The following is a 24,544-nucleotide window of genomic DNA, read 5'->3' on the forward strand; positions in this document are numbered from 1 at the left end:
AAACTTCCCGAACATTTAAATACTCTTGGAGTAATTGATACACGATATGAATGTTTTTGGCAGAAGCGAAAAAAGCAATATCATCCGCATACACATAAACTTTGACAGCTGGGTTAATTGGATATCATGCATTAGTGTGTTAAACAATAACGGCGAAAGAATTATTGTGAGACATATCTAGACTGGGCGGCCGCCGTTCACGCGCTATAGAAAATGTAAACGAAGAACAGCGCGTGCAGCAGAAAACGAGTCAGAAGAAGTAGAGTCACGGGCCACGTTGCACGCGCTATTCGCTGTTCTCCGATCTCCCGCTGCATAGGCCTTCGCAGCATCTGCTCGTATTGCTGGGTACTTCCATCGGAGAATTTTAAGCCTGGATCTCCCAGCTCCGGAGTGTCCCGCCTTTTCCTGCTCCTACCCGGCCTGCTGCCACAATGACGGAAAGCGAGGAGGAAAGCACGTCAAGCGAGGTAGGCCTAACCTATGCCGGAGAACCGGAATATCTCCAAAGTATGCTGGCACTTTTGTGGTTCTTTCTGATTTCGACGGGGAGCGAAATCTACCTCCGCGGCTCGGGTTCCAGCCGACAACCTGGAAGAGAGTACGATCGCTGAGAAACCGATCAGTACCGGCGCTTAGAAGAGTTGCTTGTAGCTAACCAACAGAAATGCAAGGTAGTCCTGTTCACCCCTCGCCCTTGAACACTCGTACAACCTAGTGGCTACGGTGCAGCAGCGCTCGAGATGTGTGGTCATGCGATGGCCGTTCTTTGCTGAACACTGCGTGAGACGTGTAGGCTACAAGGATGCACGCATCCCTTGTGTGCGCAGGAGACGACCACGCAGGCGGGCTTCCAGAGCCGGGCGCACAAGCTGGCCACGCTGTTCATCATGACGGCCGGCAGCGCCAACGCCACCCGCTTTCCCGAGATGTCCATCGCCCACGGAGGAGGTGGGAACTCGTGTATTTTTTTTCGCCAAAGGCCGTTAGGGATGCGTTCAGGGACCATGGAAGGGCCCTGTGAGATGTAGGACCTTTAGAGCATTGTGGTCTCCAAAGTCAAGGATTTTTCAACATCAATTTTAATTGTGAGGCATGTGGGACGTTGAAAAAGTTTTAGGGAAATATTCAAGGTAATCCTCCACTTTTTCGATTCATAGAAAAATCTTCGTTTTAAAGCTTGCTATTCGCTTGCATCGAGTAGTTAACACTGCCCTAGAAAATCAATGGGAAACGTATTTGACGGTAGCAAAAACGTTAATAGCAAACAAATACAAGCTTGCTGAGGGGGAGATCTGATGATAGATTGACAGTAGAGTCTTACAATATATGAAAAAAAAAATGCATTCACAACCAACTTTTCGTCGCAACATACGCTTGTCCAGAATTATTGAGTACATCAGATGAATATGCTTCCTCTGAGTAATAAGATTAGCGCGTTCAGCCTGATCACTCACTGATAGCTGCAAGAAAGCTTTGTCTTCTGCCGGCGAGTTACAGCAACGTTTGCACTGACGAGGAGGATCTCTTACCAGAACGGGACTGGGGTGTGACCACAAAATTCCACCTCAATAGACTCATCTCTCTCTGTAGCCCTTACCAAAAAGAAAGCCTTCATACCAGGCTCTGGCTGTGAATAATTTCCGACTTTCATGCGACTGTGAATGTTCGCATAACTTCATGTTGTGGTAATTAAACGGATCAAATCTGTTTAAAATACAAATAAATGTCTCGCATGTCGAGCTGAAAAAAATCGTATCCCAATGAAAGCTTCGCATGCTGCTAAATGCTGATCCCAAGCCCGTTGCCGTCTCTTCTTTACGGCTTTAGTTGTGCTCTGTGAAAACCACTTCTCCCCTGCTACTCTTGTTTTATGACGTGTTCTTATTCAGGGTTCGATCCCCTGTGCCGCCGGGTACCCACCGGTGATACAACGGGTACAAGTTTTCCCCTGCCTGGTGCTCCGGCTTCGTTTGGGTGGAATGCTTGGGAAATGGGTCCTTGACCCCACCTCGAGTAGAAGAGAAAAACCTTGTCCCATGGCGCTCTTTGGCCGCAGATGTCCTTGCACGATGAAAAATTATCGCCATTATCATCATTATTCAGTTTCGAGCTTATCAACCACTAAGAGACGTGCATATATATGCATGGTTCTCTTGCAGTTCCGTTCATGCTGGCATACCTGGCGCTGCTGGTCGCCGTGGCGATGCCCGTCATGCACCTCGAGAGCAGCCTGGCCCAGTTCTCCGAAGACGGAAACCGCGGCATCTTCGGCGCAGTTCCACTCTTCATAGGTGCGTCGTCCCTAACGACGGGCACTATCAATGCTCCGGCGTCGAATAGTTGGTTGCTCCTAATTAATTAATGTCCAGAACTGCAGCAAAAAGCGCTTAACACAAATAAAAGCTCATAGAACAGAGCGGCGCTGTTTGTCTTCAGTCCTTTTTTTTTCTATCTCTGATTACTTGCGCCACTTTTCGGAGTATTAGCTTATCTAGAACTTACATCAGCGGGTGGCGTGCCTGAGAAAAATGCATCGATGCATGTACAGTCTTTGCCATAAGTAACCGGCACAGGTGGTTTGTTTCTCAGCCGCGTAGCGAAGCACTCATGGCAGCCCTTAAGATATGAATCTGTGCAAAGAAGGTGAGACCTTGGGCGCTATGCTGGAAGGCTCGAGTTTGCTGAAACTCGGAATCATCCCGAGCTCTGGCGACGCCCTCAGATGAGTGAACTAATGGTAGCTAGACAAAATCCCACCCTCGTCACGCCTCCAACTTCATTGGGTTATCTGGATATATTCCGTGCATTATCATCACATCGGCGCCACCTCATCGGCTTCTTGGGCGGTCTACAAAGAACGGGTCACGTGAGCCAACCGCCGGTGCACTTTTCATTTGTGTGTCGCTCCACCAAGTGCACTGCGTGTGCAATTAGACAAACATGGTTTGTTGAATTTTATAATGCACTTAATACACCTTTATAAGCATTTTATAGTGTGCAAGAATTGGATTTAAAGCGCTTTGGAGTGATTTATGCATCATTAAATTTTGCTTTGTACCGCGAGGGAACGCTACCAACGCCCGTGATCAGCTGACCGCCAATGGCGACGAGGTACATGTGCAACGCTACGGAAGTAGTCCGCAAAAAAAAAAATAAAGAGAGGTGTATCACTCCGCGCTGTTCTGTGGCCGTGTGGTCTAACGCCTGTCTCCGGAGAGTCGACAGGCAATGGGAGCGCGTGGGTTCAAATCCCGCATGGTGAAACTTTTTTATCACACATTTTTTTTTCATCGCAAGTTGAATTTCGCGTGACTTGAATGAGAAAACTCGGTTTGTTCAGAATAGCTTGAATATTATGCCGTGTTCTGAAATGAACTGCATGCATCTGTTCATTTCATGCATACCGCGTTGATGTGACCTGTCCGAAATTGGTTGTCAATGAGCTCGCACCGGCTTTTGGTCAGCAGTGGCGGTTATCTTCCCGATTCTGCAGCATTGTGACTATACTTTTTAGATGCAAGTGAGAGGTGTGTGCGAAAGATGACATTCATTCGTCGGATTTAATTAATTAGCACAGTGGTGAGTGCTCTGCAGTGGCCCGATTAACAAGTGGCCATCTGCAACTTTCGATTTCGCCGTTGCCGAGGAGCCCACTTTTCTTTTTGTGGGCCTCTCTTAAGGTACCTGGCATGTTATGAATTGTTCTGTGGAACCGGTTAGCGGCTGATCCAGTCTTCGCCAAAAGAGTCTGGGACCGACTTTGGCACTGTGCTGTAGAGATAGCCCAAAGGACTTGGCGAGAACAATTATCTTTTTTTACTGATTGCAATGTTCAATGCATAATGTGCCTTCCTCGTGAAATAGTTGGCCTTCACCATGTCAGGGCTCGACTTCGAAGGGGCCTTTACGCCCATGTAGGTCCGGTGGACGCATCCCACGACGTCTGTGATGCCGCCGTGCAGAAGGAAACGCTCCTCAACATACGCACGCTCGGCCGCAGTCGTGGGCAACGCGAGCCACCGCTTCTGCACAGCCGCGTCGATAAGCGCGTTGGAGATGTCCCTCACACAGCGGCTCACAGTGATTTATTGGCGTCCAATAAAGCGGTCTGCGCCGACGCTCCCCTGGAAGCTCCCAGTCGCGAAGAACCGTAGGGCGCAGAGGACTTGCTCTTCGTCCGAAAGCGAATGAAGCCCGGTACGCACTCTCCGCAGGCGTGGGTCGTCGCCTAACTATTTACACAACCATCGTACCGATTTTTTGGAGAGGCGAAAATGTCGCTAGAATTCGTCGTCGGCCAAGGCAGTAAACGGGTCCAGCCGGCCGTACTGACATTTGCCGTCAGAGGAAGCGATTACCCAGGCTGCTGCTGCTGCCGCCATGACAGTCCCGAGATGAATTCGGGGCGCTTCACCGTTCACGAGTTTAGCTCCGAGTTCACCTGTCAATCAAAACCATTGGTCACGCCCCCGGAGTGCCGTACATAAATTATAGGCGTACGCGCTATGGGTGGGCCACTCCTAACATCCCTGCCGGCTACAGGTATGCTGCGCGGCTGTGCTGATTGCTGACAGACATCGACGATGTTGACCATCGAAATATAACAGGCAAAACGGACGTCATCGCTGATAAATCTAAGCACCTCTGCGAAGGACACGCAACGTGGCGAAAGCCGCCGATTTCTTCGCTCGCATACCAAGATTGCACAACACTATAGCCTGTTGCAACCACGTAAGACACAGCACAACGCTGAAGGCGCGTCACACATGCTTGCAAGGCGTCGAACACGGAGCACGACGTTGAACCGGTGCTTGGAGCACGTCCTACTCCAACAACATCGCATCACAGGTGTTTGGCTTGGCCGTCCTTTCATCGGTGATAAAGCTCAGCATCAATGTGTCAAATACATCTGGGATCGAGAAACGATCGCTGCTCCAGACCCAGTGCAATAAAGTGTTTGTAATTTCTAGCACGCAAGCACTGCGTACTTCTCAACCGTAACACCTTTCTCTGTTATAAGTTCGATTCCATTATTACAAACAGGATCTCTCACCTGCCCGAATGATATTAATGCGATTTCCCTGCGGTGTACAACGGCGATCGACGTTAGTGACCAAACCAGTCCGCAAAACCTTCAAGTGCGCGACGTTAAATACTACGCAGATACGCGCGCCACCCCCTTCACAGCTTTTAGTCAGCGTCTGATGACATAGGATGAGTTGTGTCGCTGGGTAGCACGCTCTTCGCGTCCGCAGTGCACTAAAGAGGCGTCACACACAACAGGCATACGTAATGAATCATTGAACACAGCCAAACAGCAATTTTTTTTTTCTCACACCACATCACAGCCGCTCGCACGGCCAATTTCTACCGCTGAGATTCGCCAATAGCGTACTAAAAGCAATGGTTGGCCATAGCGGGGTGCGGCAGCGGCCGTAGCAGCGGAGAGCTCCACCTGAGGTCACTGCAGAGAGCAGCAGTGACGCGGGGGTGCAGTGAAGCTCAGTTTTTTGTTTTTGTTTATTATGCAAGCCAGAAGATGCATGACTGTTATATTTTGATAAACGACACAATAAAATATATTATCGCAATGGCCAAAAAATAAGACAGATTCAGCGTGCAGTAGTTGCCCACTCTTTCCAGTCGAAGGCAGCGCTACCGGCGGCGTGTCAGCGCAGGAGCTCTCTCGTTTTCGACACGGTGGGCTGCCGCTCTAGTTCGTATGCAAGCCACGCTGCAAGCAATTGCCTCACTATCGCCTCTAGCGGCAGAAAGTGTCAAATCTTTGTTAATTTCCTAAAGCTATGCTTTTCGACAACGCTTCATTGGATTCAGATTTTAAAATACATTTAGAAATGAACAAAATGTTCACAATATTATCTGTTGCAAATGAACAAAATGTTCACAATATTATCTGTTGCCTTTTAACGTATTCGAGAGAAGAGAAAGGGTTGATACAAGAGTGCACCTAGTGCGCACTGTTCGTCTTCGGAAATGGAGAGACAGACAGAGCTGAAAGAGAAGACACGCCTTTGACGCGCCCGAAAAGGCGTGTCAAACAGCTAGCGGCGAGTGTGCAGATAGATAGCAGAGGTCACGATTTCGCGATTGCTGATATGGCGCTGATAACTTCAGGTAGCGCTGCGGCCTGGTATTGCGCAGTGTATTGTGTTTGAAGTGTGAAACAGGCGCGCAGGGTGCGCTTGTATCGCCTTTACGTGGCTTTATCTCTACATTTTATTGTCCGCTGCCTGCGCACGTTCCGCGCTATCTTCGTTCACTGACTGCCGTCATCGCAAACTCGGATGAAACTCGGGCGAGCGCCAAACTCGGGCCTTCCGGCATAGCGCCCCTTGTCCTTACATTATGGCACCGTTCGGTCTTTAGGGCTGCTGTAAATGCTTCGTTGTACGTTTGAGAAGCAAGAACCTGTTGCTCGGTTACTCTTGGCAAAGGGGGTACATGCGCTAAGAATGCATGCAGTTTCATTCAGTTTTTCCTCGGAAATGAGCTCCTGGTGTTGTCTTGGAGGGCATGGACGTACTTTTACGTCCGACATTTTTCCACAAAAATTTTGAATATGGGTGAAGTTGTAAGCTACTCTTATGAAAATATTGAAGCTAATGATCTATTCTTCTGACGTTTAGCAAAATCTTTATATTTTTTCCATCCCTCGCATGGAACAGTTAAGACAGCGACACTAAACCAATTGATGGGAAACGCTTTTGGCGATCGCAAAAAAAAATTGAACAAAAATGCAAGCCTGTCTACGGATATACTGATTGCTATAGTGAAATCCTACAACATATGAAAAAATTGCGTTCATAAATTCTTTTCTCTTCAAAAATACTTTTTGCCTAGAATTGTTGGGTCCATACACCGACCTTCTTTATATACTCTACTTATCGTTTGGTGTATGGGGGTACTGCGCTAAAAGACACACTGAGCGGAAAAAGTGGACAGGACTTGTGTTTTTTTAGCGCAGTACCTCCATTTACAAGATGAGCATCCACAAAACTACCCAGCTTGCATGCCGCTCATCTACATCCTAGTTGAGTGACCTCATTGTAGGAAAATAGCCCGCCGAGGTGGCTGAGTGGATATATGCCATTCGGCCGCTGACCCGAAAGACGTGGGTTCAATCCCGGCCGCTGTGGTCGAATTTCGATAGAAGCAAAATTCTAGAGGCCCGTGTACTGCGCGATATCAGTGCACGTTAAAGAGCCCCAGGTGGTAGAAATTTCCGGAGCCCCTCACTACGGCGTCCCTCATAGCCTGAGTCGCTTCGGGACGATAAATCTCCCATAAACTCATAAACCCATTTAAGGAAACGTGTTGTAAACTCCAATTGGCCTTTAATGTTAAGAGCGATAACTAACCAATATCACCATGTGTTTGGCGTATTGTGCCGCAATTCACCGCTGCGCCATTAACCTTAATTTCTACTACTTCTAACTGTACGAGGACATGCTGACCTGGAAAATGTTAACTGCATTCACGTACTACGTGCAGAATTTATATTCTGCACCTTCCCACTTTATCTCTGAAGGATTTATTCAGAGTTGAAAGTTCCTTAGGCCCTCTACCAATTCTTTTCCGCGCATTCCTAACACATTTTCCGCACATTTCCTAACAATGCAGTCGGCATCTAAACCGCATTCACCAGTTTTCAACGACTTCCGAGTTTATCTCTCCTATAGTCAAATATGTAGTTGTTGTATACTTTACATAAAGTGACCTTTCGTGTTTTAATGTTCATTTTTCTATGAAATTTCCGTACTGCTACGCCTACGCTCCTGCTTCGCCACGCTTAATGCGATTCACGCTGGTTTAACGCTCTGTTCCGTCTCTGCTTGTTTCGCCATTTTACTTTTGTTGAAACAACGTCTCCCGTGTCATCAGTGCCTGTCATATCAGTCCAAAATGGCGAATAAAGTCTTTCCTTTGCCAGCTCCCTTTCTCTTCCGCGCTCTCTAGCTCTTCTGCATATTCCAACTGAGGCTGCTGACGTAGAGACCCGCTGGACAACACCGCTTCGTAGAAGCCATAGATGGCGCAGTGCGGCGCCCCGATCTGAGTGGCATAACGCGCGGTTCCAGCCGGTATGCCCCACACCGCAGGCAACTGGTGAACGACGCGTCCGCAATGCCCATTCCCAATACTGGCAGCGTTGGGTATAACCAGCTCATTTTGAGTGTGTTTTTGTTAAACATTCCTCAACAATATTGCCCCTTTTCTCAGGGGGTCTTTGAAAATAAGCATAAATATAAATAAAGCCTGCTAGATGGCCTAACACTTGATTGTAATTTTACTGCAGCTAAGATACAGCGAAATGAAAGTCTAGAAACTATATTAATATGATTATTTGGTGCCCGCTCACAGGCCTGGGCTACACCATGAGCCTGTGCGCGGTGGTGCACATCCTGGGCGACTCGGTAACGCTGTCGCGGCACCTGCTCCACCTGGTGTTCTCGCTGCGCAACCTCCTCTCGTGGAGCGGCGGCTGCCCCCCCGGGGAACTGGTGGCCAGCGACCGGGCATGCTACGTCGCACCGGCGGTGAGCCTCCTCTGTGCACGCGTTGTTACCCTGCTCTTCGTTGGGTAGTGAAGACGTGACAGTCTTTGTCGAAAGTTCCCGATCCACTTAACGCCCGGGTACGGCAGCAGTCGTCGGTGCTGCGGTCGGCTCCTCCGCCTACCTGTTGCCCTCTTTCCTTCGAATACTACGTTTCCTTTACCAGTAAGGATGCTCGTTGTGTCTTTCAGACGCAATACTGCACCTCTCCTCATACACACAGTCAAGACCCCGTGCTACTACTGCTACTCCCTCAACATTACAACTACTACTCAACTACTGCTTGGTTTGCTAGTACTGCTTGCTACCATTAACTGCCAACTACATAACCCGTCTCATCGCGAGCTCAGGGCCAGAGTTAACTGTTAGCTGTCCTCGTCTCCTCTGTCAGCGTGCAAGAGAGTAGCAGAGGCAGAGTGTAGTAAATGAAAGGATATTAAAGAAGGTGCCACGTGACAGGATGTGTACACGCGGACCACAACTATGTCTTCTGTTAGCTGTCCTCGTCTCCTCTGTCAGCGTGCAAGAGAGTAGCAGAGGCAGAGTGTAGTAAATGAAAGGATATTAAAGAAGGTACCACGTGACAGGATGCGTACACGCGGACCACAACTATGTCTTTATAGTCTCTCTGTTAGGCTGGGGCGCTAGCTCTTTTTTCTTGTGCCCCCTCCGCATCGCAGCCGCTGTGCAGTAACGTGCGTTCGCGGCTGGCGGAGTCGTTCCGCCGGGAACAGCTCGATCAGGGGCTGCCCACTTCCGGTGGGGACGACGGTGGTCTGGTGGTCGCGGTGCCCGCCAGAGACTACCACCACGAGGCCGCAGGATGCATACCGGGCGTCTACAACCCCGTGCACCCGCCGCAGCCGTGAGTGGAATATATCCGCCATCTTTATTCAATGCTTGCTCTCTTGCACCACGCCGCTTTATGTAATTGAGCGCAGCAGACCGGCTTGTCATGCACGTTGTACGATGACCCATACGACGAGAGTTGTGCAGTATTATCTTCCTTGGCTACAAGTATTCTTAGTAAGCAATTCAATTGGAAGACGACGTGTTCCCACGATAATGATAAGTGAAATCAATGAGAGGAAATGAACGTCAGCTAGGTATGGAACCTAAACAAATGGCAACCAAAGGTCTCTTGGGTAACGTGGGTATCTCAAGAGAAAGTAATTATAACAGCACTTCCAGAGCGGCAGGTGGCCAGTTGCAGTTTAATAAGTCTGCAGGGATAAGGTGCCTGCAGCTGGCACAGGACAGGGTTTATTGAAGGTCAGGACGAGAGGGCTTTGCCCTGAAGTAGAGGTTGTGTGGGCTGGAGGTGATAGTGATCACATTTACGAAACTGGAATATCGCCATTGCAAGGGTTCGAAGTTGTGCCATCGGGACACTGTGATGTGCGTGTCATCGTGACGAAATAAATAAGAAAAGAGGATGGGACGAATCTCGTGATTTTGCTGGAACAGAGGGAGGCCTGCTTGTGTTTACTACGCTCTCTGCATGAGCGTTCGTTAACCATGCTGCTGAGAGACAGGTGATCCCTTCGTGGACCCCCGCAGGCGTCGTGCCGGAGTCCCCTGGGACGGCGGCTCCTTGGACGAGATCCGGGTGCAACCACTGCTCTCGCTGGCCGCCGCCTGGGTGCTGGTGTTCGCCCTCGCTCGCCACGGACTCACCAGCGCCAGGCGGGTAAGGAGGACGAGCTTGAGAGGGTGGCGGGAAAGAGGGGGTTGAGGAAAAGGCGCAGCGGCCGTCTTAAGGATAGGTGACGGAGAGATGTGACTGAAACGAGTAACAGAGGGGCACTAGAGCGCCTGTTTAATTCCCCCAATTGTTGTCTTAAAAGAGCTTTGACATACCGCAGAATACAGGTTTACAGTGACAGCTGCTCGCGTTGGCATCGGCGTTATGCCGCGCTGATTGATCAACATGCAGTGAAATCATTCATGTCGTACTGGAACGATACGTTGCAACGCATCGCGCTGAAACGACATCACGAGAGTGACAGCATAAGTGATATGCCGGATACTGTGCCAGAGAAAACAGACAGTGATAGCACCACCTGAATAACTTATCTGTGCTGTCAAAAACATGTCTGTCAATCTCGCGTTACACAGCGGAAATGTCGGGAAATCTTGTTTCCTGGTCACCTCCAGAGAAATGTGGTTGCTGATGCCAGGATTCGACACCCTAACGGGTGTTATCTCAAGATTGTTCACACCGGTGAACCAACAAGGGTAGATGAAGTACTGTATTCCTTTCTTCGCCACGCAGATAGATAACTCCGTCAAGGGCGCAACATGGGTCGGTGACCATGCGTTGCCTTGGTTTTGTTTTATTCGTTGTTGTGCGTTTATTTCAGGCAAGAAGCGCGTTAAATTCTAATCACTCTGCACTATTGGAAACGAAAATAAAAGCTTGCATTCTATATGTACCGCGGCTGGCTCACACTAGTGCACTGAATTCGCAGGTGTCGCACCATGTGTGTGTTGCTACGCACACGCACCGGACGTTGTCAAAAAGAGGCTTTCTTTCACCCAATTTTTGTCACACACCCCTTGCGGGAGGTCAGTACCCCATCAACCTTTATAGCGCCCAGAATAGACTGCGTGAGAAAAAAGCAAGCTACCCCTTCACTGACCCCCTTCGCTAGATTGGTCTCCTGTTAGCAGAAAGGCGGTAGAGGCCGCGTGGGTACTTTTGGCAAAGATGTTACGTTATAAGCGATCATGTGAACTGTGAAGCCCATGAGCGCTTATAAGTTACCCCGGTGAATTATCCTGGCTTGTTGGGAACTTCATTGCTATCCTTGTTAGGTGTCCGTTCGCAGAGAAAGGCAAAATGTACAGACGCAGGGAAACCAGGAAACCATGCTGTACTCAGGGCAATAAATGTGGTCAAATTCTGAGCCCACCAACCTTATCCAGGTGATGTACAGTCGTGCACATACTTGACTAGAGCGTTCGAATGGCGCGTTCTTTTATGCATTTATGGCAATTGAATCGCCGCTGCTTGGCAGGCCCAGCGCAGCTTTTCAATACAACAGGATTGAAAACATCATCCATGGCAATGTCCATGCACGATAAGCTCTTATTTCTAGCTTAAAGTCGCTCGTAAATGGCGGGATTATGTTTCCCGGTGCGCCGTTCGAACCCTCTGGACAGGTGTGTGGTCGCCTGTACGTTCTGAAATGCCTCACACATGGCATGGCCCATTTGCCGCAGTTCTTCTACGCTATGGTCCTCCTGCACCTGGTGACAACCGCACTGCTCCTGGTGAGAGGAGCTGCCCTGCCCGGTGGCCTCGGTGGTCTCGGCATGTTCCTCTACGCCGACTGGGGCAGCGTGGTGAACGTAGAGGTGAGAATGTCAGTACTGGAGCAGCGTACGAGGTGTACTGCTGGGGGCCTTCGGTTCTGCAGCCCCGCTATTTGTGCTCTTATTCTTAGTATAGCAGCTTATAACAGTGGGATCATCATCATTATCATTATCAAAATCAACCTGACTACGCCCACTGCAGGGCTAAGGCGCCTTCCATGTTCCTCCAGTTAACTCTGTCCTTTGCCGGCTACAGGTACCATATCCCCGCAAACGTCTTAATACCATCCGCCCACCTATTTTTATACCGATTCTTGCTGCGTTTTCCTTCTCTTAGAATGCACTCCGTCGCCCTTAAGGACCAGCGGTTATCTTGCCTTAATTTGCATTACATGCCCTGCCTAAGCCCAATTCTTCCTCTTGATTTCGATTAGGATGTCATAATACGCGTTTATTCCCTGATCCACTTAGATACGTTCTTACACAGTATTCGTATTACGTGCGCCTAAACCAGGATAAAGCAGTAATATCGGAGACAAAGGTCTCCGGAACACATGAGCCTCACCAGAAGCCAATACCTATGATTAGCCAATAGGTGGAGGCCACTCTTCTGGAGATAAAAGGCGGATACGCGGGATGTGAATTTTGGTACTGAAATCAGCTTGTCCCTGAAAAACATCGCACCTACGCGCCCAGATCGCTTTTCGGGCGTCATGGAGTCATAGTGTACTCTACAACGCACTGGAGGCGACTGTGGTGCGATTTCCGCTCAGTAGCAACTGAATGAGGCAGGATGTTCAATGAGGAAAGCTATACATTCTCAACAGGGAGCCGCAAACCTTAATTTTTACCCCGACCAGGCTACCAAAGCTTTATGAAAGAAGTTCGGACCGCATCTTGCTTGCTGGGACCATAGCTTGCTTTTTCGTACATATTTGTTGCAAGTCATACTGAGCGCATTTGTACCCGATGACAAACACTGCAGTGACATTTGCATGCCACAACGATTGCTCTCTCCACCCACCAGATGTGGTGCAACGCCCTCTACGTGTGCCTCGAGAGCGTGGGCGTCACCGGATCCGTCTACCTTGGCGTCGCGAGGCTCAACCACTTCAAGAACGGCTACCACGAGTGAGGCGCCTTCATGTGGTTTATGCAGTTCACGTTTCTCTGGAATCTCGCTACAAGCAGTTGGACCTTGGCCAGAATAATTGTTTCTGGTCGAATTATTCATAAATTGTTTGAATTTTATGTCACTGATTCCGTTTACCGGAAACACTTACAATAAGCGCGTTACGTGAATGGTTCGGGTACGAGTGAATGAAATCGGACATACAAAAAGTGAAGCCTATTCGAGCGTTAAAGGTTGTTGAACATTGCACACGGCGACATTCGACACAATTTGATTCTCACCAGTTTGCGTGTGTAACGCACTCAAAATCACGGACAGCCTTCGCCAGATGTTCCCGTGCCGCTATGTAAGTGAACGAAAAATTGGCCGTTGATTACTCTTCTCGGTAAAGCGGTCCTAGGTAGACCGAGAATGGTTTATGTAATGGTTGCTAACAAAGCACACTGACCCAGTTACTGCTGCTCTTCAGCGCCTTGAACACCTCCATTCGATCCTTAACGGCGCCATCGGCCAGTCGGAGGATCGGAAAATGACAGTGGCCGAAAATAAGCGGACCAAAAGTGTTGCTCGACTATTGTTCCATGGTTAGCAGTGCTTCAACTTCCTGTCGATTTCGCCCTTTTCAGGGATGTCATCTTTGTGCTGGCGGCCGACACAGCGAGCAAGGGTCTGCGCACGGTGATCACCTTCATGTTCCTGGGACACCTCTCCGCGAGCGTCGGCGTCGACATCCGCATGCTCGTCGACTCGGGTGCGCGTTTTCCGCATATTTTCTGTAATACAGTCCGCAGATGTATACATCTATAAGTTAAATTCTAATGTGGAGAATAAACTAAGGCATGAATAATGCGGTACTTCGAGTCACAGTACATAATGCACTGAAAGTAAGGTACCCAACTTCGTCGAAATACAATATGTGTGTTATGCCTTATGTAGGGTTGATTAACTGCGTCTTTTTTCTACACCACAGGTGGTTAGCGCTAAAATGTGAAAAATATATAACGGTGTACATTGCGTATTTTACCATCTAGCTTCGCAATCTCGGAAGACATCGTGCTAGGAAGCGCTAAAAAATTCACTGGTGGTTCAATAAGCTACTTGTTGTAGTGCTAAACCGTGATGCTGAGAGGTCGCTTCTGCTGATAGTTTGGGGTTTACAGAATCCCATAAAACTCCCAGAAAAGAAACAAAAAACGCGGCCGCAACGAAAACGATTATTTGTTGAACTTATCATCCGTTGTGTGCCGATATAGTACGGAAGGATCATTTCGTCCGGCAATGAGATTTATCAAAGAAGGTGCATCGCCGCCTCGTTGCACTTAATGATGTCTTGCAAGTACAGCCTACACAGCAGAAGAAAGCACATCAATTGAACGGGCATCCGCTTTATCGCCTCTTGATGCAAGCTTAGCGCCTAGTGTTCAATGAATGCCGTCCAGAGCAAATCTTTAGAATAAGGTACGTCTGCTCTGCTTGCTGATTCCCAACACCCTTTCATTTATGCTGCTAAAAAAGTGTGAATCTGAAACAATCATTCCGCAGAGTCCGACCCCTCTGTGAATCTGAAACAATCATTCCGCAGAGTCCGACCCCTCGGCGAGCATCGTGCCCCAGGCCATGAGTGCGGTGCCGTGGCAGCAGTTCTGGGGACACGTCCACTCCCTGTGGATCGTCTCCACGGTGCTCCCCAAGTTTGTGAGTACGCGCTTCCTTTGACCGTGTTGCTCGGTTGTCATGGTGTAGAAGTAGATTATATAAAATGTGGGGTTTAAAGTCTCAAACTTGCACATGGTTAAGAAAGATACCCTAATGAAATGCTCCGGGTTGAGTCCGACCATCCGTGGTTCTTCAAAGTGTGTTTGTTTATCGCAAGGCTCACTTGCATTTCTAAATTTCACCTCCACTGAAATCTGTTCACCACAATGACGATTCCATTCCATGGTTTTTGTTTCAGCAACACATCCTCATAACTACTCACCCACCGCAATGAGTAAATGCGCAGAGGTGTGCCCTAGCGTAGTTACATCGTAGTCGCTTGTTGAATAGCCATGCTACACCATTGCTGCAATTTTGCTGCATCGTCGCTGCATCATTGGTGCCCGCAGCAGAAGCAATATTGGGATAATTGTGTAGCTCTTCAAACATGAAAACGTCACGCTAAGAAAACACACACACACACAAGGCAGGTTATGAGAGTAGCCCTAGTTGCCAGTCCTGTGTCCTGTCTTGTGCGTGTTCTTTATGCGCAACTTTACCACGTTTGAAGACTTAAACCAATTAGCCCGACATGTCTTACTCATTTACTCTTCTGGGCACCATCTTAGGGTTCCCTCATGCGCTATTCCCGTGAAATGATGACGAACCTGATGATCCTCCATCACATGAGCACTGCGGCCCAACTCTCGTCAGCACCACTATCCGCCGGCCACACGCCACTTATGGCTGAGGCTCGGTTAAATAACACGTCCTTGACATGCTTTTCATGAGTGTGCCTGATGGTTCGATGTCATACATGTGCAAGCAACTTTGCTTGCTTGTGATGCATCTATTTCCCTTATTTTTACCTACTATCTGTATACCAACAACCTTTTCCCCACTCTTGGGCCTACCTGGTCATTGCGGTTGTAATATGTCCTCTAAAAACCCGTGGTGCAGGCTGAAGCCTTTAGCTTTGCTTGCCTTTACTTATATGCTTGTATCGACATATCGCGTTTTTCCAACGCATTATTCATGGCCATTCACTTGCGGGCGTGTTTTCCACCTCTTCGTCTCCCCGCATTGTATGCAGCTGATGGTGCCGGACATCCTGCTGGAGCTGCTGGCCGCCTCGCACCCTCTGGTGTTGGCCAACCGGACCCTGGTGCACTTCTTCCTCTGCGCCCTGCTCGTCACCACCAGCACCGTGGTCTGCAGCCCCGTGAGTGAAGCTGCTGAATGCTCTATACAAGAAGAGCACGGCGGTGAAAATCACGATAAAAAATAATCAAAGTTTTGAAACTAAAGCCATTCTGCAATCATTTGACTATGACAGTACTGCTGACCCCTATAGAGAATAAACAGCAAATGCACACGTATAAAATCATTAGTGAGCCAGCCTGAACAAAAGCGAAACTGGCGCAACCTTCAGGAAATGGAATGCGACAAAAGAGAAAAGCATCTTCCCTAAAAGCACATATTCCTTACGCGGTTCATTGCATCGGACCAATTAAGGGATTAAGCGTCGGTCACTTTTTTTCCTTTATTTTTCCCGAGCAAATGGAGAGCAGGCTAACAAGGTTAAGTAGCATTCAATGTTTGTAGGCAGGAGCGTTTTTAACCGCTGCATCCATACTTTTTGTTGTCCGCAGTCTGTCCAAAGCTCTGCGGATGGATTTTCTTCCAAAGAATTTTATGCCTTCATTTTCGTCCGCAGCAGGCGCACTCGGCTCAGTGTGGGATTAACGCTCAGGCAGTGCAAGCGGACCTGAGTTTTGATGCGCTCGGAAGAGCAGGTGGTGGGTGTATGTTGAAACGGTCGCACGCAAGTCAACGCTTTAAAGGCATTGCCGCAGATTGCAGACAGGCCAGCAGAGGATGCAGCGAAACTTTGTTTCCTTCTTTTATCTTCCTCCATCGGCCCCAGGGTGGCGCCACAATGGCGTCCATTTTCGTCCACAACCAGGACCGGGACCTGCGCTTCTTGGTGCTGCTCCTGGAGTCGGTCGTGGTGCTGCAGTTCTGCGGTGCGTCGCTTCAATCCAGGACAGCCTATATATTTCCTGTTCTTAACGTGAAAAGAGCGCACGTTTAACGAAGGGCGTGCGAGGGGAAAATTCTTAACGTTGGCGCCTTGCCATACGTATAAAGGCATTTCAACGAGTGTCATTTTTCGTACTCAAACGGAAGTAAACCGTCCACAACTGAAAGCAACGACCTCCGGTTATGGCATTCTAGTTTGCTGGATTTCCTTTTTAATAAAGAATTGGGGGTGGATGAAGCGGCATCTGTCATCACTTTATTCAGTTCGGCCAGCAACACTGTTATGTACTGGGTTCAATCCATAAAAGTCCCGCCAGGCTGAGGCTGTAACAAAGTGACGCTTATTATAGAAGTGAAGGGTCTATTCTTTTCATTGATTTTTTTCTCGACTAGGCACGCCACGCGATTGATGGCGGTCGAAGACCTTTCCTTCTCCAATGAATTGTGTCCTTGTCTCGCAGGCCTACACAGGCTCAATATTATCTCCGAGATGATGACCGGCCGCGAATGCAGCTTCTTCGTGAAGGTGTGCTGGACGTCGGTCATTCCCGTCACCGTAATTGTGAGTGGCCGTGAAGCGGGTCTTTCCTCCATTAGCATACATTTTAACCTATTGGATGCTCAAGAGGCGTGCGTGCCGGGGACGCATCGCAGCTCAACTGACATTACACTCTAAGCGGAAAGGAGTTAAAAGGGAGTAAACTGCCCTATAGTGCATTCCTGTTTATGAAAGCGGCTGCGCTGGAAGGCAGTTTACTCCCTTATTATTCTCATTTAGGCGTATTCGTGTTTAATGTGCACTACCAGCCAGCGGGGCAGCGTGCCATTTATAGCAATGGTGTTCCCTTCAGAGGTTGTGCCCTTTTTCAGGGAAATTTAGGAGCGAAATTTGGCGAAAAATCATGGGTTCCCGGAAAATTTGAGGACTCACAATTTTCTTTCTTTTTTATTGCTTTTTTTTCAAAAGCTACTGTAAGGAAAAAGGACAGACATAGGGACTTTTTGGGTCAAATAGAAGATTCGAATATGGTGTGGAGCATCACTGTTTTGACTGCAATATTAGAGGAAAATTGGTCGCTGTCAGCAAGGCTTAAGGCCCGAGCGCTTAGTACTGCGTCAAATTTGGCATCTCCTTAGGGGTCATTGTTCTTCCTTTGCAGTGCATCTTTTTCGTGGAGGCAACCTTTGGGTACAAGGGAGCCGGCTTCCAGTACCCCACGTGGACCTACGCTGTCACGGCATGGCTGTATCTCGTGCAGCTCAGTTGCATTCCAGTGTTTGCCATTGTCTTCATGAACGAAACTGGTCTGGTGAGTGATGCAATGAGTCGATTAGGACGCAGTAGCCTAGAAAGAGCTCCAGATGTAGAAAACCAAATTTCGTGCAAATGTATGCATGCAATTAGGCGCTTCGCTGGACGATAACTTTTGTGCATGTGTTAAGACCAGTACAGCGTTTCTGGTCTGTTTGCTCGCTATCCCATCCCTAGCGCTTTTAGAGAGTTATTCGATATGCATTTTAATAAACCCTGCATGCTTTGTCTGTGTTTTTCGTTGACGTTTACAATTAAAGAATGAAGCGATGAATGCACATCAAATGAGGCCCTTCAAGGTATGGTACTTTCCAACTGGTTGCGATCAACCTGTCGACGTCATGGCACTTGTTGGCACCATTTGTTACAGGGAGTCCTCTGAACGCCATCTGCTACTGACTCTAATGCTTGAGTAGCATGCGGCTCTGAAAACATGATCACTGCTTACCACCAGCTTCTCTCTTGAATAAAGTGGAGCACACGTGTTCTCTGCGGGTAATGAAAGGAGTCAAACATTACGCTCCTAGGAGACGATGGCTGTAGGCCCTCCCTAAGGCATAATATACCTGAAAAAAAAAACCCAGAATAGCACAGTACGATGGAGTGGATCGGAGCAATGCGGTCTTGTCGCCTCCCATCTCAATGTTTCCTTTTTTTTTTTGAGGTCCCTGGGGTCATTGCGGCTTTCATTCTCGACCTAAAATCCAAAGAAAGCTGCCGTACCTAATTTCTATAAGGTTAACAAATCAAATGTAATGCAAGATATGGAAAGTTAACTCAGAGGAAGTGAAGAAAACACGTTTCGTACTCGACATACATACTGCGCTATAATGACCGCACTTTCCTAGACAGTAACTCCTCTTGCCGAAACGTTTGAGGAAAGTAAGGCTCCTCCTGACACTTGTTGATTTTGTTCTTTACTGCGTCATAATGCAGTTCTTCTAAACTGAAGCATTCATATTCGCTTGACTAGAGCATATACGAATCTATAGAATTAATAACAAATTGCTGTGAAGAATTGTTCCAGCGCAAAATAAATAAAATTGAGCCACAGTGAATTTCTTAGCAGTTCAGGCTACAAACCTTGCGAGACATTTTCTCACGTCCAGCTCACTCTGGATGCACTCAGTTTCAAGCATTTCTCACCAGAAAAAGTCCAACACTTGGCTGGAGAATATAAGTGCTCCTCAACGACATCGGAGATATTGGAAACCGGCACCTTTCGAGCACTAAGGCGGTCTACCCGAAGGCCGCCGTATGCACAAACGTCGTCATGCTTGTGGGTAGTGCTAAATCCATGCACAGCAGTCTAGAAGGACCGAAAACAGGCAGCAGCGGGCGGTTGTCAGAGAAAGCCGCTAGTGCATAGCTGGAATTTTTCGGTCAACATGGCTGCTTCTGTAGATAGTGCTTGCCCCGGCAGTCAGCCGTCTTGTTAGCAGATTTCAGCCACTCAAGACTTGTACACAAATCTGGCGCTGACGGGCCATACAGGAGCAGACCGCCAAACTAAGCTCTATCCAAACTGCAAACATAGCGCCACTCTCTCATGATGTCGTCGTCCTCCACGCTTCGTGTTACCTCTTTTCTGCATCCGTGATTGGCGCAGTGTGGCCGCGTGCTGCAACGATCAGCTAGCAGTGATATCTACCTAATCGGAAAAACACAAACATATCACGCTTAAGCGCGAAACATGGCCGCGCCGAGGCCCATTTCGCCTGCGATTGTATAAATGGCTGCATAAGTTGTGAATAAGTTTTATGTCAAGAAGTGAATACTAGCTATAGGTGCAAAACAATTAGAAAGTTTCATGTTTTCTCGCATATTAAGAAGTTTAGGATCCCATTGAGGACGCTTCAGTCTAGTGAGGATCCAGAAACAGTGAAGATGAATCTGGTGGGAAAAGGATAGTACCCACTATCTCCGTATGGAGGGATCGCAGGTCAATTTTTTGCTAGCGAAATCTCCATAGAAGCAATCGCGATAAACAGTATCTTCCCTCTCCCACCACCAGAATATGAGAGACTGCCTGGTCCCTCTGCCCGCGTGGGTCCCAGCCGCCTGGGACCAGGTCATGGTGTACAGGCAGCTCATGGTCCTGGAAGGAATGGACACGGAGGCCCGCCAGAAGCCCCCCGAAGGACAACGGCCCAAGGCGAAGGTGCTTCGCGTTTCAGTGTTTAGCTCTTCTATGCTAAACATTCCTGGATAAAAATCCTGGATAAAATTCTTGGACTATTGACGCAGACCAATTTGAATTGGTCTTCAGTGTCCTTTCGATCAGAGCTGATCAACTCGTGCTAACACCATAAAAAACTACTGCCCACCTTTCCTGGATATCAGGAACTAGCGCCACTGTTATGTGCAAGCAGTGAACACCTTAACTCAAAAGGAATATTTTAAACATTTAATTTGGAGAAAATTAGAGTTCGGAGAGACTCAACGCGAACATCGTGAATAACATTGGTCGATCCTTCCTCACCGCTGCAAACTATGAGCTTTAGACTGCTTCCAGCATTTGCATTAACTATTTCCGAGAGCCGTACGAAATCAATGGCACGTTCGAAAAATTACAAAATTGTCGCGTTTATTTTCAACGCTCAGAGCCACTAGGCACATGGGGGCCGCCGTGCAAACGAAGTGTTTGTCCAGATTGTCAAGGCTTTTTTTCATACCTCGCTTTTCCAGTGCTTAAAACATGGCTTTAGGGTGTTTAGCTAAGTGATGAAAAGCAAAAATTGTTTAGACCCATCTGAACTGAGGTTTTGGTCATCACATAAAAATGCCTTGCAGGTACTCCGTCGGGTGGCAGTGAAGAAGAGCGAGAGTTCCTCGTCGAGTAGCGAGGTTCTCGGCAGCCCTGATCTCTTCGTGGCCATCCACACGATTCCGAGCCCCGATTCGGGAAGCCTCGCCTCACCACGCAATCAGGCGGGCAATGCCGGCCCCAGCGGAGTCCCCGACTCTGGCACTGTCCACGTGTCTCGACGGCTGAGCTCCATCAGGCGGTCCATGTTACGCCCCAAGCAGCCCATCGCGGAAGACGTCTCGTCGGAGGTAACGAAGAGCTCCCGACCCGTGGCAGCCTCCGTGGAAACATCGGGCAACGAACCTCCCGACCATCGGCCTCACAAGACAGGCTCAGACCGGGGAACATCGCTAGTCGCGGTCCCGTACACACCCGAAGTGCCGTGTTCAGCCGACAACCAGGTGGACATCGCAACCTTACCAGCGCCAGATCCTCAACTGGCACCGGTTGCTGCAGACATTGCTTACAAGCTTCAAGAGGACACGCTATCAGGAAAAACGAAAGATGCTGCCGTCGCGTTGGAAAATGACCAAGCTAAACGCGACTCCAAGGACAGTCGGGCCCAGAAAACGGTTTCCGAGAGCAAGCTGTCGAATAAGTCTGGCGTGACCGAGAATGCTGCCGTTAAGCCCGAACAGAAGCCGGGAACTGTGTCACAAAGCAGCGGCGCTTCTGTGAAAAACCTGGCAGGCATGCAGGAGCTACTTCCAGTAGAACACGGCATTACCGCTGCAGCGGATCTTCCTCCTAAACCCGACACAGGGAAGACTGCGGGCTGTTTACAGGAGAAGCCCAAGGAAGCGTTAAAACGGCTGAAGGTAAAATTTCTTTTCATTCTTTTGGTCGCAACCTGATGTTAAGAACGGTTCTCTAACTTTGGCCCATTCAGGTTGTATAAGAAGCGCGCATGTAATTTATTGTCTTAAAGGGGCTGCGAAACACTGCCTGGGGGAATACCGGCTATACTTCAGGTGGGTTCTTTATGTCACACAGATGCTGACTTAAAAAGAATTACAGGAATCGATGCACAGGAACGGGAGTTATTCAGTGAATTTCAAAATACAAGCAAACAAAACGCTGCCCTCAACTCAATTTTGGCGGGGCTTCCCACTCCTATTTCGCTCTCCCAATGACGGCACGTGGCGCAACCAATCAAAACAGCCAGCCAGAGCACGTCGCGGAAGTTTGTACTCCATGGTTGCCTGCTCTCTGTGAGACTGGCAGCGTTGTTTCCATGCCAGAGCGCCCCTGGTGGTGTATTTTTATTTTACTTGCCTTGCAGGGCTTTTATCTAAGACAAACAAATTGTCTTTGTTGATATAATATAAAACGCAGACAGGTGACAAAATGTTTCTCTATTTATTCACACAATTTGCAGTATATTTACTGTTTGTCCGGTCATCAAGCTCGCGCCAGGTGATGTCATATCCGCTGCTAAAAACCCGCCACTGTGTGGCGACACCATCAGAGCGATGAAGTTGTTTTTGGGGGGACATTAAAATATTAAAAAACGGAATATACGCGTTGTTGCCGACGCTAATAGCACCATTATAACTCACTGTATGCAATCAACAGGCAAAACAGTTAACTAAGATTGTGTTTCTGGGCCCCTTTAAATATAGAGAAGTTTTGATCATTAAGGACTCATTTTTTTCTTCCCTTGACAGAACAAATCACCTACGAGACCAACTACGATCGCGCGAAAAAGGGTTAATTACGTGTGCTATGGTCTCAAGACAGCAATGCTTCTCGTGGATTCTGTCGGACAACCGACTAATAAATGAGCATGTGTCGAGGCATGTCGCGCAAGGAAAAATTTTATCCAAATGCTTTCCACGTGATACCCTGTGCAGGAAGGAGTCGTGCTAAGGCGGAAGCGCCGGAAACACAGAAAGGCGGCCTCAGCTTCACACGCAGTCCGCGCTGAATCACAAGACGACGCCAGAGCACCGGCCGTAGGCAGCCCGGAGAGCGACTCTGCCCGCCACACGGTCATCGTACGCGCTCCTTCGGTGTCCACCATCGACAAGTCTACAGCGTTCCGTTCTATTCTGCGGAACCTACTCTTGAGACCGGAGGAGCGCGCCAATGTGTTACAACGGACCGGAAAGGTTACCTCCAGCGAAGCTGCACTGAAGGGGCGCATCTTATCGTCCTCACCCTGGTTTTCGCTCGACAGCCGACGGACAGCGCCCTCAGAAGGGGTCGGTCCTCAAGAGACGACCGCTGTCAAGATGAGGCCTGAGCTGGGACTCTGCATTCCTGAGCGAGAGGGCGCTACTTCCGGAGGCGGTGGAGTTTCTGGAGTGATGAGGGGCAGCAATGCATCGCTGCGTACCGGACAACCAACGGTCGTTGAGCCTCAGGCCAAGGATAATGCACCCTCGCAACACGCCAGACGACAAGCAAGAAGGAAGTTGAAGGCTGGCGATTCTAAACGGAAGGTCTCGGTTGTCGGCTCGGTCCAGGAACTTCAGAACCAGAAGAAATCTTCAGTGTTTTCTATTCCGGACAGTTCTAGAAATAAGCCTTCGGGAAGCCAAGCAGAGTTGGCCTTTCACGCTTCTGGCGCACAAGCGCCAAGAGAAGCTCCCAAAGAAACGCGTCCACAGTCATCGACGGCTGTGTCGACGCGCTCTAAGCACTCCAAACGTGCAGATACAGATGGTGGGAAGACTGCTCGGGAATCGAGGAAATCCGCCGATGACGAAAAGGACAAGGACGGACGACAGAAACATAATCGTGCGGAAACATGACCATTCGAAAAGCGCATAATGCCAGCAACGCGGGCTACATATGACGTAGCCTGCGGGAGTTGCAGTCCAACGGGGCGTTTAATGCTGGCAGCCTAAAGCTTGAGAATTGTACTCTAGAGGAGAACTCTGCATTGTTTCTGTTGTTCGTGTGATGAGCTGCTGAACGGCCTGAGATTAGTACAAGGTGCTGCAGAGCCACCGACAGAAAAATTAAAGCCTGGCGACAAGGACAGTCACACTGCTTGAGTGTGGCTTTAGTCTGTTCTAAACAGGCGTCTCGCGCAAATAGGCTTCTGTGCACAAAACAGTGCAAATATGCCACTCATGCAAGTGCTTTTTACGGAGCGCAAATTATATTGCCTGGTTCGAGATTCTTATATGGTTGCATAAAGCAAGATTGCACATAAACGTGCTCCTCGGTGTTTATATGCAGGTTTTGAAAGTCATCTATACTTGAATACATGTAAGGTGGGCACATGGCACACGATACTGACTCAGCAGTGGTTTGTTGAGGAAATCATAAGCCACATTTCTAGCATGTCTCGGGGCAGGGCAGGAATAAGGATGGTGCTCGCATACGGGGCCTACATTTGTTGTTGCTGTTGTTGTCTTAGTGGCGTGGCACATACCCACGACGGGGGATAGGCCAGGGTACATTGGCACTGCTTTTTTTTTTGTCAGAATAAGGCATGTGCAGACCCTTAGCTAAATTGAAGACCACCAAAGTTACTGAAATGCTGCGGAGCGCTTGGTCAAGCAATAAACATTTTCATAAGGAGTACAATTCCCTCGGCCTGGTGCTGGGCTCTTATGGGGTGAAATGCTTGGAAGAGACTCTACGAGGTCACTGTGAAAGTGAAGTTTGCCAGTAAACGAGTGAAACAGCGAGTTATTGAAAGA

General features: G+C 48.7%; 2 protein-coding genes across 2 annotated transcripts; both read left to right on the forward strand.

Annotated features, from left to right (window-relative positions):
• Window positions 1-80: 80 nt before the first annotated feature.
• LOC149348618 (sodium- and chloride-dependent glycine transporter 2-like) lies at window positions 81-16,069 on the forward strand. Its single transcript, XM_089541811.1, has 12 exons — window positions 81-470; window positions 831-951; window positions 2,163-2,294; window positions 8,386-8,561; window positions 9,260-9,444; window positions 10,140-10,269; window positions 11,805-11,939; window positions 12,925-13,028; window positions 13,656-13,780; window positions 14,612-14,724; window positions 15,818-15,946; window positions 16,061-16,069. Exons 1-12 carry the CDS (start codon window positions 435-437, stop codon window positions 16,067-16,069), a joined length of 1,395 nt encoding a protein of 464 aa, XP_089397937.1. The 5' UTR covers window positions 81-434.
• On the forward strand, window positions 15,824-24,481 carry LOC149348619 (uncharacterized). Its single transcript, XM_089585866.1, has 7 exons — window positions 15,824-15,946; window positions 16,652-16,751; window positions 17,229-17,329; window positions 17,928-18,077; window positions 20,094-20,240; window positions 20,873-21,706; window positions 22,742-24,481. The coding sequence occupies exons 2-7, from the start codon at window positions 16,664-16,666 to the stop codon at window positions 23,642-23,644; spliced, it is 2,223 nt and encodes a 740-aa protein (XP_089441992.1). The 5' UTR covers window positions 15,824-15,946; window positions 16,652-16,663; the 3' UTR covers window positions 23,645-24,481.
• The last annotated feature ends 63 nt before the right edge of the window (window positions 24,482-24,544 follow it).

The sequence above is a fragment of the Amblyomma mixtum genome, chromosome 4, assembly GCF_055824585.1.
Source record: "Amblyomma mixtum isolate Tamu chromosome 4, ASM5582458v1, whole genome shotgun sequence".
In the NCBI taxonomy this organism is placed as follows: Eukaryota; Metazoa; Arthropoda; class Arachnida; order Ixodida; family Ixodidae; genus Amblyomma; species Amblyomma mixtum.